We start from the raw sequence: 14,692 nt of genomic DNA, 5'->3' as shown, positions 1-14,692 counted from the left end.
GGAGTGCAAAATCTGGTGCAGCTGTTCATGGTAGCCAATCAGCTTCTAACTTCAGCTTCTAACTTCAGCTTTTACAATTGAGCTTTGACAAAAAAAAAAAATCTGGAAGCTGATTGGTTTCTATGCAGAACTGCAACAGATTTTTGCACACTCCAGTTTTTGTAAATCAACCCCCCCATGTGTGAATATAGTCCTCCATTTTCTGCAAAGGATGTGATTTAGACTGTAATGCTGATCCAGACAAGTTGAAACGAGTTGGTTAGTTTGCATCAACCTTTTTACAAGCCGATCAAATATGTCTTCTGCATTCTTCATATATGTGCATGCAAGATATATCTTAATCATCCTAGTAGTGTTTATACAGACAGTAATATACAAAGTTGCAATCGGCTATGAAAAAACATTATTTTTTTCTTTAGGCCTCATGCACACAGGTCTATTCAAATACTCCTATCAAAGCTGGATTCTTCTGTTGAGAGCTGGCAAAAAAAATAAAAAATTCTGCAAAAAAATGCTTGTGTTGGTGCGTAAATCTGCACACTTGTGCATTTACAGGTGTATGACAGAAGCACATGTGGGTAATCTCATTCTATTGGCTCGAATGTTCTTTAGTTGTAACCAGTAAAATGGTGTTTACGCACATTTATGTGCATTAGTATGTGTTTACATTAAAATGATGGCAGTAAGCTTCTCTCAAAATGCAGGTTTGGGGCATTATTTTTATTTCTCTAAACACTGATCTGAAATGCATATCCAAATAAATGTTACATATGTATTTAGATTGAGCTGGCAATTTTTGCCTGTGTGGAACACTGCAGATAGAAAAACTCCAGAGAGATGAATAACATACAAAGTTTGAGAGCAGGATCTCAAATTTTCCGACAACAAAATCCGATTGTTAATTCTGATCGCGTGTAGACAATTCTGACGGACAAAGTCAGAATAAATTAAGGGACCACAGCTATTGGCCCGTTTTTTATAGTCCCGACGTATGTGTTGTACCTCACCTTGTTAAGACCGATCTGATTTTCAGACAACTTTGTCCAACCGTGTGTATGCAAGACAAGTTTGGCAAAAAATCTGATGGATTTTGTTGTCGCAATGTCCGATCGTGTGTATGGGGCATAAGAGCATAAAGGACCGATCCCCTGCTGTGTTGGATCAGAACAAACAAATATTACATATGTAATCAATATAATATAGGTGGCCAGATGTAAGCAGATGTGTGCCGGCCTGTTTCTACCTACCGTATATACTCGAGTATAGGCCGACCCGAATATAAGCCGAGGCCCCCAATTTACCCCCAAAAAACTGGAAAACTTATTGACTCGTGTATAAGCCGAGGGTGAGACATGGCTGTCCATCCCTGTGTGTCCGTCCATCCCTGTGTGTGTGTCCGTCCATCCATCCCTGTGTGTGTGTCCATCCATCCATCCATCCCTGTGTGTGTGTCCGTCCATCCATCCCTGTGTGTGTATCCATCCATCCATCCATCCCTGTGTGTGTGTGTGTGTGTGTGTGTGTATTCATCCATCCATCCATCCCTGTGTGTGTGTGAGTGTGTGTGTGTATCCACCCATCCATCCATCCATCCCTGTGTGTGTGTGTGTGTGTGTGTGTGTGTGTGTGTCCGTGCAGCCTTGTGTGTGTGTCCAGCCTACCTGTGTCCCGAGCCGCCGTCGTCCCGTGCCTCCTCTGTCCCGTGCCTCCTCTGTCCCGTGCCTCCTCTGTCCCGTGCCTCCTCTGTCCCGTGCCTCCTCTGTCCCGTGCCTCCTCTGTCCCGTGCCTCCTCTGTCCCGTGCCTCCTCTGTCCCGTGCCTCCTCTGTCCCGTGCCTCCTCTGTCCCGTGCCTCCTCTGTCCCGTGCCTCCTCTGTCCCGTGCCTCCTCTGTCCCGTGCCTCCTCTGTCCCGTGCCTCCTCTGTCCCGTGCCTCCTCTGTCCCGTGCCTCCTCTGTCCCGTGCCTCCTCTGTCCCGTGCCTCCTCTGTCCCGTGCCTCCTCTGTCCCGTGCCTCCTCTGTCCCGTGCCTCCTCTGTCCCGTGCCTCCTCTGTCCCGTGCCTCCTCTGTCCCGTGCCTCCTCTGTCCCGTGCCTCCTCTGTCCCGTGCCTCCTCTGTCCCGTGCCTCCTCTGTCCCGTGCCTCCTCTGTCCCGTGCCTCCTCTGTCCCGTGCCTCCTCTGTCCCGTGCCTCCTCTGTCCCGTGCCTCCTCTGTCCCGTGCCTCCTCTGTCCCGTGCCTCCTCTGTCCCGTGCCTCCTCTGTCCCGTGCCTCCTCTGTCCCGTGCCTCCTCCGTCCCGTGTCGTGCCGATGGATCGCCGCTCCAGGATCGCCGCTCTTCTCGGCGGCCATTCTACAATTCAAAAGCCGCGCCTCCGTCCTCCGCCTGTGATAGGCGGAACACTCAATTTCCCAGCAGCCTGTGTTCCGCCTATCACGGACATCCTCTCATACTCGTCCGTAGTATGAGAATGAACGGATGTCCGTGATAGGCGGAACACTGACTGCTGGGAAATTCAGTGTTCCGCCTATCACAGGCGGAGGCGGAGAAGGAGGCGCGGCTTTTGAATTTTAATGTCCGCCGTCTGTCTGCTCGATACGCTGATCGAGCAGTCAGACAGCGGTGACTCGAGTATAAGCCGAGGGGGGCACTTTCAGCCTCAAAAAAGAGGCTGAAAATCTCGGCTTATACTCGAGTATATACGGTACATTCAGTCTTGCCAGGGAATACAGACTTCTGGCAGTCATACTGACAAATGGACTCTCATTTTTGGTCTCTGTAATTATGGATCAAAAACTGATTGCCTATGTGAAAGGGCCTTAGGCGGTCAAATAGGCCCCTAAACAAAATAGCAGGTTTCTACATCCATATAGTATGGGGTATATAATGTGCAGCACAGTGTACATGGTGGACAACATATCACACTGTGAAAGACCTCAGTGCAGCGACATGGTGTGGAAATGCACATAAGAGTTAGTAAAATCAAGATTATTGTGATTTACTAAAACTGGAGAGGACAAAATCTGGGGAAGCTGCACATGCTAGCCAATCTGTTTCTGACTTCAGCTTGTTCTATTAAGCTTTGCAAAAAAAAATGGAAGCTGATTTGTACATGGTGGACAATGCATTTTCACTTTATAATGGGAAGAGTCTGAACAAGGACCTTCATGGCATAAACACCAGGTTTTCTTTTTATAAAATCTGTGGTTTTAAATCCTTACATATACACAGTGAAGTGATTAGCCTCGGGTAATTCTCAGATGAAACAAATCCTCTTACATAAGTTGTATCTGTTTACCCACACCATCTCTTCTCTACAGCTGTTCAAAGTGCAAAATTTGTGCACCTTCACTAAGCTTTCAGAAAGCAGGGGGTGGGGAGCTGAAGTCAGACTCTGCATTACTGATTGAGAGCTTATTGCAGGGCACAGACACACACCCTTCACGCAGCATTGAGGAACAGAACTGAGGCTGTCAACTGCAGGCTGTGTGCTGGAGAACCCTCCCATGTCCTCTTTATTCCATTGAAGTCATGAACTTTTCAGAAGTCGCACATGTACATGGCAGGAATAAAACAGAAATGGCAGTGCTCCAGATTGAGACAAGTACACACTATGGAGGGATGTGCTTTGTTCATATTTCATGTCCGAGGTGTACTACCACTTTACTTTTAGCTTAGTTCAGCTATATTCCAGGCAATAAAAATAAAAGATGTTCAAAGTCTTACAGTTTGTGTTTCTTTAGAAGGCAGACAGAACCTGAATAGAAAAGTTTTCCCCTGCTTACTGCTCCTTAAAGTGGATGTAAACCCAATGTCATCCTTTCTAAACTACTGCCTTAGGTGTTATCTAGACGGATATACATGCCTCCTGCATGTATCTTTACCTGTCAGATGTCTCCCCTCTGTCTGCTATGAGACCCTAAAAACTGCAGATTCTGTGGGTGGGTCTGTTGTCTGGAGCTGGGTGGGTGGAGTTGTGATGTCAGACTCCCCGCCCACCTCTACACTCCCCTTGTCAATATGCATATTCTCCTGTGTATTTCTTACACTGAACTTCTGCTATGATCTCTAACATCCAGTGAAAAGACAGGAAAGTAACCACATGACTTCAGCATGCCAAATCATGCTGAGGTGGGTCACATCCAATCCTGGCAGAGCAGCAGAAGAAAGGAGTGGGAGGGAATTAAAAAATAATGCATGTCTCTTATGCCCCGTACACACGTTCCGATTATCGTAAGACCGATCGTTCGTATTTTGTTGCATACAACTAAGATCGAATACAACAGTGCAAAATGTGTGTAAGATTTCTGTCGTGCGATTCTGGCAAAATCTTCCGTCGTGCGTAGCTACGTATTTTAAATGATGTCAAATACGTGTGACCTCGTGTGTCCATCTGGTTTATTTTTGTGTTTCTGATCATGCGTGGTGTTTGTCGAACGACTTTTATCGGACGCATACTGTACTGACTACACGATTGTCGTACGATGGGCTGTCGTTCGACCAAAGTTTTCCTGTTTGTCCCTTCGGATTTGGTTGGACGGACTGTCGTGATCGGCTGTCGAAAGCTGCGTACTAAAGATCAGATTATCGACCGATCCGTCCGAAAGCGACTTTTGTGGTCCGATAATCGGAACGTGTGTACGGGGCATTAGGCTAGTGCACAAGATATGTAAATCACCTGTCACTCACAGCGAGGGGGAGGATTTGACAAACTTTTTCTGTTTGTCAAGATTTATCTCACTGAACAATAAGACGGTTGCTCAGAGCTGGAAAAACTTTGTGGCAAGACTGGGCTCAAATGATAGGAAATCTTATACGCTACATTATGGCATCAAAAAAAACCTTTTTCTCGGGTTTACATCCACTTTAAAGTACAACTGCATGCTCCTCCCCTCACCCAAAGGCATGACTGCAGGGCCTACAAACATATTACGTAAATTAGGCTGAATAAATGGGCACATTTGAATATTCTTCACAGGTAAGCCTGCAGTTGAAATTTTAAGGCTGAATATTCAGATCTTTTCAAAAGTCCAGTTGGATCATATTCTGGAATCTTGCCGTTTGTATTTTATACTAGTTTGATAGATTTAAACATATTTGCATGTGAATACACAGGTTACATTTTCAGTCTTTCTAGGTACCATAGATTAGCCTTCTTACCACCATGTTGTGTTAATCATGTTTTATAGTACTATATTTGCTACATTTCACAAACTCTACATTGGTTTGCTGCCCTTTTGCCTCTTGCAGAGCATCCAAAAAGGTTAAGCCAGATTGTTAATCGTAAGCATGTTAAAGAAACCTTAGCATTTACTGTAACCATCATGTATCCGTACTCTCTGCATACTTCAGTGGCCAGGAAGACTGGATAGAAATGAGAGCCCGGACATTTGACCGTCAGATTTTCCTTATCAGTAACAGACTGCCACCTCAATGTACTTGCATACCTATAGATTTTATTTAATGGATAACCGGTCTTAGTAACATTCAGAGTTGTTTTTGGGTTTTCCTTTCTTCACCCTTAGGCCGCGTACACACGGGCGGATTGTCTGCCCAACTAAGTTCGTCAGACAATCCGACAGACAGTCCGTTCAAAATTTGAATGAACGGACTTGACCACACACGATGAGCAGACAGTCCGCTGAAAGCGTGCGTGATGACGTGTACAGCACGTACGACGGGACTAGAAAAATGACGTCCTATACACTGCAATGCAACCTTCGGCCGTGTAAATCCTTTCTGAGCATGCGCCATACTTAGTCCGTCCAACTTGCCTACACACGAGCGGACTGTCCGCTGAAACCAAGTTTGGACGGACAAAACCAAGTTTGAACGGACAAAATTACGGAAATTCCGTAAGACTTTGTTCGTCAGACAGTCCGCTGAAAAAGTCAGCTGAAGCCCACACATGAGCGGATTGTCCGCTGAAACACGGTTCAGCGGACTAAGTTGGACAGACAATCCGCCCGTGTGTACGCGGCCTTATTGGCTAAATTTCATTTTTTTCCCCTTCAGTTTTTATAAAAACATGAAATGTCAAAATAACGTGTAATAAAAGTAAAGTGTGGGGAACTATAATAAAGCCAACTCCAAGTAACCTGAATGAATAGGGTCTCCCTCCCTGAAAATAGTAGATTTGACTACATTAAGGTAGAGCATAGTTATAACTTAGGAAAAAAAGCATACAAACCAAGTCTGTTTCTTTTCTATCCTTGGTGAACTATGACAAAATGAGAGAAATGTTCAAGGGTAGCTTTATAGATGCAATAAACTGTTAAAATGGATGTATTCTCTAACAGAAAATATCAATATAAACAGAGATAGGCCTATGGGTTTTCATTGGTTATTGGCTACTAATATCAATTTTGATTTGGGAATGTTTTATGGATTTAATGAAATGCTCTCTTTTTCAGCCGGTGGAGGTGTCCAGTGAGGTTTTCTATGCAGTCAAGGCAATCTGGCAAGTTATACGTCGGTTAATGAAGAGGTAAGTTCTCAATCAGTAATAGCATTTTCTGCTCCCCCCACATTAATAATATCTGCTAAGAGAGCCATCTGTGCTGTTCTCACTTCACCAGCCATTACTTTACTGGAATGAAGTCCAATGGCTATAAAAAGTCAACATGCCCTGTAAAAATGCAAGGTTTTTGAAATGTAAAAAAAAAACAGACCAAGATAAATCACTTTTCTTTGGTCGACGATGGCAAGGCCTTTTCTGAGTAGAACCTGTCCTGTTAAACCGCTGTATGGTCTTGGCCACCATGCTGCAGCTTGGTTTCCGGGTCTTGGTAATCTTACAGCCTAGGCCATCGTTATGTAGAGCAACAATTCTTCTTTTTTTATTTTTTTCATATCCTCAGATTTTGCCATGAGGTGCCATGTTAAACATCCAGTGACCAGTATAAGAGAGAGAGACACCAAATTTAACACACCTGATCCCTGTTCACACCTGAGACTATAACACTAACGACTAGAATGACATCGGGGAGGGAAAATTACTAATTGGGCCCAATTTGGACATTTTCACTTAGGTGTGTACTCACTTTTGTTGCCAGTGGTTTAGACATTAATGGTTGTGGTGCGTTATTTTGTGGGGACAGCAAATTTACACTGTTATACAAGCTGTACACAATTTCTTCAGTGTTGTCACATAAAAAGAAATAATAAAATATTTACAAAAATGTGAGGGGTGTACTTGCATTTGTTAGATACTGTAAATAAGTCTAAACTCTGTCTGTGATAGAGCAGAGCCCAGTCATTTAGGCTAATGTGTTTGGGTCCTGTCCATAACACTCAGGCTCTTGATTGTATCAGAGGAAGTACCCTTCCTTGATATTTGTCTAACCACGTTGGTATGTGTGTACTTTGTTAAACCTATTGAAAAGAATAGAAACTGGCATTTTTACAATGGTGTGTAGACTTTTTATATCCACATAATTCTCAACTTTGGTTCTAGAGCAAGGTCATATTGCTGCTTTTTGAAGTTCTTATATAAAGTGAAAGGTGACTGAAACTTTCACACAAGCCAGTAAGTCAATGTACTATCCTAATAATACAGTACAGGACACAGGTAGAGTGTTCATACACCATGGGTCATATTGTAGGTGTGTCCCTTCAGCTCACTGGACACTGGCAAAGCTTTAGAGAACATGGGTGCCTCCCCTATAACCCTACCCTACTCCATGTGTCCTAAGTTTTGTCCTAGTGACTGAAGGTGATGGACAGTTTCTCCTTCACAGAGAAACTCGCCCTTAGCATAACTAGTTTGTTTATTTTATTTTTTATTTTGTCTTCGAAATCTTCTTCAGTTAGCCCTCGCTGTCCTCTTATGCTAACATAGAAGTATGTGGATCACTGCAACTTTGGTGAACCTTTGGAGTTGTACTTGGTCCCCGCAGTATGGGGTTAGTCTGTGATTTTACTTCAGGCAAATTCATCCTGCATGGGTGTTCACCTCGAACCTTTGTTCCATTAGCGGCAGAGTGCTATACAGAGCCAAGGTCTTTCTTTGCAAAAAAGTAGGCTATTCCTGTAGTTGATCCTGCTGTCTCTGTCCTACACAAACATCTCGCTGTACTTTTATTAGAGATGTTTCTTCTTTCAAAGCTTCTGCAGACAAAGTTTGAGCCGCTCCTAAAGGCTCTCTTTACTCTTGCAGGTCCAGCCCTGCAATTAGATCTTGCTGTTATTTCAGTATGTCAAACTGCAGCTAACTGTATTTCAGGATCAGGAGCAATTACAACAAATTTAGGCAGTACCGTTCACTCTATTCCATTCAAGAACTTTCCAACAAAACCTCTGGTCGACCTGGAAGAAGCAGGTTCCTTCTCTCGATTTGCCTATGCTTCCCTATCACTGGTAAGTTATCACAACAGATGCAAGTCTCCTCAGGCTTGTATAATCATGTTCCAATCCCAGTCCAAGGGACCAAGCTCCCCATCACCATTTTGAAGCTCGGAGTAGTCCAGATGACCCTGCAGAACTGGACCCCCCCCCGCTTCTGAATGAACACTCGGTCAAGGTCATGACTGTGGCCAACATCAACCATCAAGGGGTTATCAGGAGCCTTGCTATCTTAAAGTAAGCAAACCAGATAACCTCATTGACAGAAACTCGCTGTCCAGTGATCTGTAATCTACATCCCAGGTGTGGGCAACTGGAAAGCGGATTACCTTGGCTTCCATTGCCTGAATCATCCAAATGTCTTCAATTTGATATGCCATAAAAGGGGAATTCTAGATGTTGACATCCTAGCCTCCAGATTCAACAACAAACTACCTATGTTTGTTCCCAGCACCAGGGATCCTCTAACTCTAGCCTCAGATGCCTTGGTAATCCCCTGGTCTCAGTTCTGGCAAATTTATGTCATCCCTCCTGTTTGAATTCTGAAGTTTCTCTCTACAGCACTCTAAAGCTGGGTCTTCTACCCTTGTGATCCCTCCGTTTTGTAGCAAGGAATCAAAAGGAAGGTAGACCAGTGTTCCACACTGTACTCCAAGATATGGAGTTTATAGGCAAGTCAAAATTCCTCTTGTTTGGGCCTGTTGGTTATCGTTGCCTCATTGTGGCCTACTTTTCTTATTTATTGCCTGGGGATATTCTATGGTGTACAAATACATAAATACTCTGCCTTTGCAATGCATTGTGCAATTGATAAGGCGTGGGGTGGAATATAAGGGAGGTGCTCAGGGAGCTTGTCTGCTAAAGGGTTGGCAGTGTCCAATCACCTGAATACTCTACCTGTTTTCTGTACTGTAATGGAATTTACAGTTAAGTAAAAAGTAATATTTTTTTTCCCTTTTTAGCCCCCCCCCCCTTCTTCTTCTTCTTCTTTTTATTTTTTTATTTTTTTTTTTTTAAATGTTTATTTTTATTTGTTTCAATAGAGGTTCCTTAGATAAAAATCTAATTATTTCTGCATCTGGTACCTGTCCAGTCCTTTTTAATTTTTTTTTTACAAAGTCGGTAAAAGGGCAACAAACAAAACCATCAGACAGTAGCAACAGACTATACAAAAAACAAAAATGCATAAAGATCAACTTATTTACAGCAATAAAATGCCGCATTTATTGGCGTATAAGGCCCCATGTACACGGGACAAATTTTTTTTTTGACACCTTGAAACCGGCGTTTAAAATGCCGGTTTAGCCACATTTGCATGCCGCGTTTGCGTCTTGAAGCGTTTATTAAGATTACCTCATTTAAGACCCTCCCCAAGCTCAAAAAACATTGTATGTTAGCTATTTCAGCCATTTTGACCAGAGTGAGTAGCAGCAGCATAGAGAGCAGTTGTCTATTTGTATTTGCCTCTATTTCTGTGCTTTTTTTGGAAATGAATCCCCTAATGGGCATATGTGAGGAAATGCTCCTGACATTGCTCTTGATGAGGCTGGAACGTAGTAAAAAATTGCATGACAGGCCCAGAGCCAGACTTCGTTGCTATTGGACCCATCCTTTGCGCAAACATTTTTTTTATTTTTTTGCTCAGTTTAGGCCGATGCGTATTCTTCTACATATTTTTGGTAAAAAAAAATCGCAATAAGCGGTTTGGTTTGCGCAAAATGTATAGTGTCTACAAAATAGGGTATCATTTTATTACCCTTCTTTTTTTTTTTTTTTTTTTTTTTTACTAGTAATGATGGCGATCAGCAATTTTTATCGTGACTGCGACATTATGGCAGACACATCGGGCAATTTTGACACATTTTTGGGACCATTGGCATTAATACAGCAATCAATGCTGAAAGAATTGCATTGATTACTGTAGAAATGTCACTGGCAGTGAAGGGGTTAACCACTAGGTGGCACTGTAGGGGTTAAGTGTGTCCTAGGGAGTGATTCTAACTGTGGGGGAGAGGGGCTGCGTGTGACACATCACTGATCACCGCTCCCGATTAGAGAGCTGTGATCAGCGAGTGTCATTAGGCAGAATGGGGGGAGATGCTTGTTTACATTAGCATCTCCCAGTTCTTCCTCACCATGAGACGATCGTGGGTATCCCTGCAGACATAGTCACTCACAGAGCTCCTGCAAGCCAGCTGTTAAAGGGCAACGCGCAGGTACGTTAATCTGCCTGTACGTGCCCTTCTGCCGCAGTATATCTGTGTGAGGCGGTTAAGAAAGGGGAGACCAGAAACATCACATCACAAAAAGTCTTAACTGCCTTCTGTGCTTTATCATATAATTAAATAATCGCCAGTCCAAACACTCAGAATGAGAAACTACTCCATAAATGGCAAGGAAAATTCTCTAATGTGCCACCTGAAAAAAAACTCCAATGAGTAAAAAATTGAGGGGGGGCTGGGGGTGCCCAGTTGACCTTAAAGCATACATGGTTGAATTTAGAACAAATTTTCTTTTCAAAATCGGAAATTTTTATTTTATTTTTGGTGATCCGATGATGCCACCATTGATTTTTGAAATTTGGCCGACCAAGCCTTCAATTTCGCCTCATGTTGCTACAGAAAAGAATTTTCATGGCTGGGAATCTTCTTTTCTCTCCATAAATTGACTTTTCTTGCACGTTTTTATTTTCCTTATTACTTACACAATTCTCTCATTATTGATTAGAAAATCTTTTTTGTTTTTCAAAAAATTTCCAACATGTCTGCTTCCTCATATTTGATTGCTGCACGAAAATCGGCCGTTCCTGCAACCCACTAATGGTGCCAAATTTGTACGAAAACTCTTATCTACGGTTTTCAAAATTTTGAACTGTGTATGGCTGGCATTACTCTATATTTAGTAATCTGTTGCTCTAGTTATGTAGCAAAGGCAAGCATGCTACAGCTTTGAAGCCACAACGCGTCTATCGAGGATAAATTTGTATGGGGGGGGGGGCCTAATCCTGGAGTCTTCAGCCAGTTATTCCATGTTTTATAAACCTTGTCAGAGCAACATTAATTTGTGTGCTAATTAGTAAACCCACTCTCTTATCTTTTCTAAATTACTGCAATATTGGTTATCTAGAAGGATATACATGCCTCCTGCATGTATAATTATCTGTCAAATGTCTCCCCTCGGTCTGCTATGAGACCCGAAAAACTGCAGATTTTGTGGGTGGGTCTGTTTTCCAGGGCTCAGTGAGTGGGGGGAGTTGTGATGTCAGTAGACTCCGCCCTGCTCTACACTCCCCTTATCAACATACATTTTCTCCTGTGTATTTCTTACACGGAACTTCTGCTATGATCGCCAACATCCAGTCAAAACCCAGAAAAGGCCCCACATGACTTCAGCATGCCAAATCATGCTGAGGTGTGGAACAGCCAATCCTTGCAGAGCTGATGAAGAAAGAAGTGGGAGGGAATTAAAAAATAATGCATGTTTTAGGCTAGTGCACGAGATATGTAAATCACCTGTCAATCACAGCAAGGGGGAAAAACAGACAAAGATTTCAGTTTGTGCATTTTTATTTCACTGAAAAAAGATTTAAGGATTGTTCAGAGCTGGATTAACTCTGTGGCAAGACTGGGCACAGCTGATCTGAAATCCCATATTCTATATTGTGCCAGACAAAACATTTTTGGGTTTACATCCATTTTAAGTGCTTTGAGCAACAGCCTTAAGATAGTAAATTGTTGTTCTTCGTCTAACTGACCCGAAATGCACATTTTTGGATAAAAGTGACAAATCGGTGGCAAAAATTTAATTAATAGTACCCAAGACAAAGTTCCAATATCTAACAAGTTTTGTGCATTTTCAAATTGTATGAATCGATACGCCAGTACAAAGCTGAGATTACTTTCAGTACCAGCAGGAATGTTTTTATGAGGGGTATGATATGCCCTATGTATGATGAGAGATTTAAAGTACGTTGTTTAGGACAGTGGACCAGCCATCATCTGAAATGGTACCAATATTTGATTGCCAATTTCTCTCCCTGGGAGGTTCAGACAGTTCACCAAGCACAGTGATAAGTATTGATAAACTTTTTTTATAGATTTGAGCTCTTCTGAGTCTCTGGTAAGTATGTGATTGAACACGGAAGGTTTAGTTAGAGACCAGACACTGGATTTAGCCTGTGCCATTATGGCATGGTGTAGTTTGAGGTATTGAAAAAAGCAGCTATTTAGGTATTCACAAGTCCTTCCTCAATGTTTGAAAGTTCTTTAGAGCACCAGCTTTGTAAAGCTGAATAATATACACTGTAGGATACCATGTTGAACAATTATCGAACCCGTCTAAATTTTGCAGTTCCGAATAATTAAAATTGCATAAGAATAAAGTATCGCTAATATAACCTGAATACTGCAAAATTGTTTTAATGCCAGAGTTTTTGACTCATAGTTAAGGTAGGGTAGATGTGTTTATGCCTCTGGAATCTACCTGTTTTGAAACAATCAATCAACCTATCCTTAGAAAATACAGAGGATAAATTTGGTCTGATAGTTTGGTCCTTCGGGGATGCTCCAACCCACAAAGTGCTGAATATGTGAGTCAAGAAAGTATAGGTAAGGATTCGGTATAACTACTAGGCCAACAGACAACTTTGGGTATTGAAAAGTTTCTAGTTTATTCCTGGTTTACACTTCTTCCAGATCAAAGAATGACGGTGTCAAATTTCTTAAACGTATAGAGTAAGCCACTAGGGGGCATTGTGCAAAGAAAAAAAAAAGAGTCAACTTTCAAAGTGACATAGTTTAAGATATTTTGGATGTATAGAAACAGATATTCAAAGATTCCACCAGTTTACCTGTCAATCATTTACAGCTCACTTTGTTCAGGGTCATGTCAATGAAATCCAATGAGGAAGCTCTGTATTGCCCAGGGAGATGAAAGCATAGTTCAGTGGGTCTGAAACTGGAAAAAGAGGGTAAAAAGGTGAGTTTAACTTCTATATTACCCTCCCCTCCTGCTTTATCAGTGCATTGGAGCTCTCTGTTACGGTTATATTCAGGTTTACAGATCATGTTTTGTGGATGTTGCTCTGGGAGATCCTAAAGTGGTTCTAAAGTCACATGTATTAATTACTTTGATTCTCGTTTTTTTTTTTTTTTTTTTTTTTTTTTTTAGGTCTCTGTCCGCTACTGTGTGTTTTCCTAAAATTATAATGCTAAATACCTTCTTTGCAGAGCCCTGCTGTGCTGTCATTTGACCTCCCTCTTTCCTTCCTGATGTGAGTACAGTGGGAGGGGCTGAGATGAATACAGGCTGGTAGAGGGAGGCCACTTGTCTGCACAGCAGGGCTCTACAAAAAGGTATTTAGCAGTATAATTTTAGAAAAACACACACTGTACTGAACAGGGACCTAAAGAAGAGAAGATCAAAATAATGAATACATGTTTATTTACTTTACAAGCACTGGAGCAGCTGCAGGGAACAGAATTACACAAGCATGGGGGGGGGGGGCGTAGATCGGCAGTTAGAGGATTAGCATTGCATACAGACATCTGTTATTTTTAGAATGGTAGCCCCTGTACATTTCTCAGCACAGGTTTCCTTAAAACAAAACTCCAGGTAAGCAGCTGAATGCACAGTTACAATGTATACATATTTACTAGGTTACCTGGCAATTTTTTTTGTTTTTAATTGTATTTAGCCAGTTATGTGATGTACACACTTTTGGTACATTGCATAGCCAGCAGGTGATAACCATATTTTCTGTTTTAGCTTTGCAGATTCCAGTGTCATCTCTCTGCTTTCTGCCTGCCCATTGGACAATGACTCGCCATCCTCTTCTGTGTCCAGTGAGTAGTTAGGTGACTCCAGGAAGTGGTGAAGCTGAACCAGAAAATAGTGATCTTCCTGGCTATGCAGTGTTGCAGGAGCCCTTAACCACTTCGCTATCTGAGCCATTTTTCCAGTTCTTGCACGTTTTTATAATGCTCATTTTAGGCCTAAAATGTAGTTAACCCTGGAACTATATACTTCTTGAAAGCAAAGACCCCGGAGGATATAATTGTGGTAGTTGCAATGTTTTGTGCCAAATGATCTTGGCGCACCTGTTTATCAAATGCAAATTTTCAGTAAGAAATACACTAATGTTAACTTTAGAGCACACAAAAAAAATGTATTACCCAATTTTTTGGTAAAATATAAAAGATTATGTTGTGTCAAATGATAGCAAATGTTTCAAAGCCTTAAAATTGCAAGCTTTACTTTGGGAGACTTTGCTCTGCTCCCGGCCTGCTAGGATCCCAGGGCATCTATGCCATGGGGGTACCTGGATGACCCTCATCTAAAAGATTCCTCAGCCA

General features: G+C 42.2%; 1 protein-coding gene across 8 annotated transcripts in view; it reads left to right on the top strand.

The window, feature by feature from the left end:
* TASOR2 (transcription activation suppressor family member 2) overlaps positions 1–14,692 on the top strand; it is a 112,395-nt gene that overhangs the window by 14,669 nt on the left and 83,034 nt on the right. For 4 of the 8 annotated variants that reach the window (XM_077471894.1, XM_077471895.1, XM_077471889.1 and 1 more), the window contains exon 2: positions 6,410–6,483. Coding sequence is in view for 3 of the 8 variants with exons in the window: in XM_077471889.1 (XP_077328015.1) it covers positions 6,410–6,483 (74 nt within the window). In the remaining 5 variants the exon portion in view is untranslated. Of the gene's footprint in view, positions 1–6,409; positions 6,484–13,205; positions 13,317–14,105; positions 14,183–14,692 lie in introns of all 8 variants that reach the window. The other 4 variants (XM_077471893.1, XM_077471890.1, XM_077471892.1 and 1 more) reach the window with 4 other exon arrangements.

The sequence above is a fragment of the Lithobates pipiens genome, unplaced genomic scaffold, assembly GCF_037356315.1.
Source record: "Lithobates pipiens isolate NorthernLeopardFrog02 unplaced genomic scaffold, aLitPip1_a1.2 Scaffold_8, whole genome shotgun sequence".
NCBI classification, from domain to species: domain Eukaryota; kingdom Metazoa; phylum Chordata; class Amphibia; order Anura; family Ranidae; genus Lithobates; species Lithobates pipiens.
The sequence above is the reverse complement of the archived record's forward strand: the minus strand, read 5'-3'. Positions and strand labels throughout refer to the sequence as shown.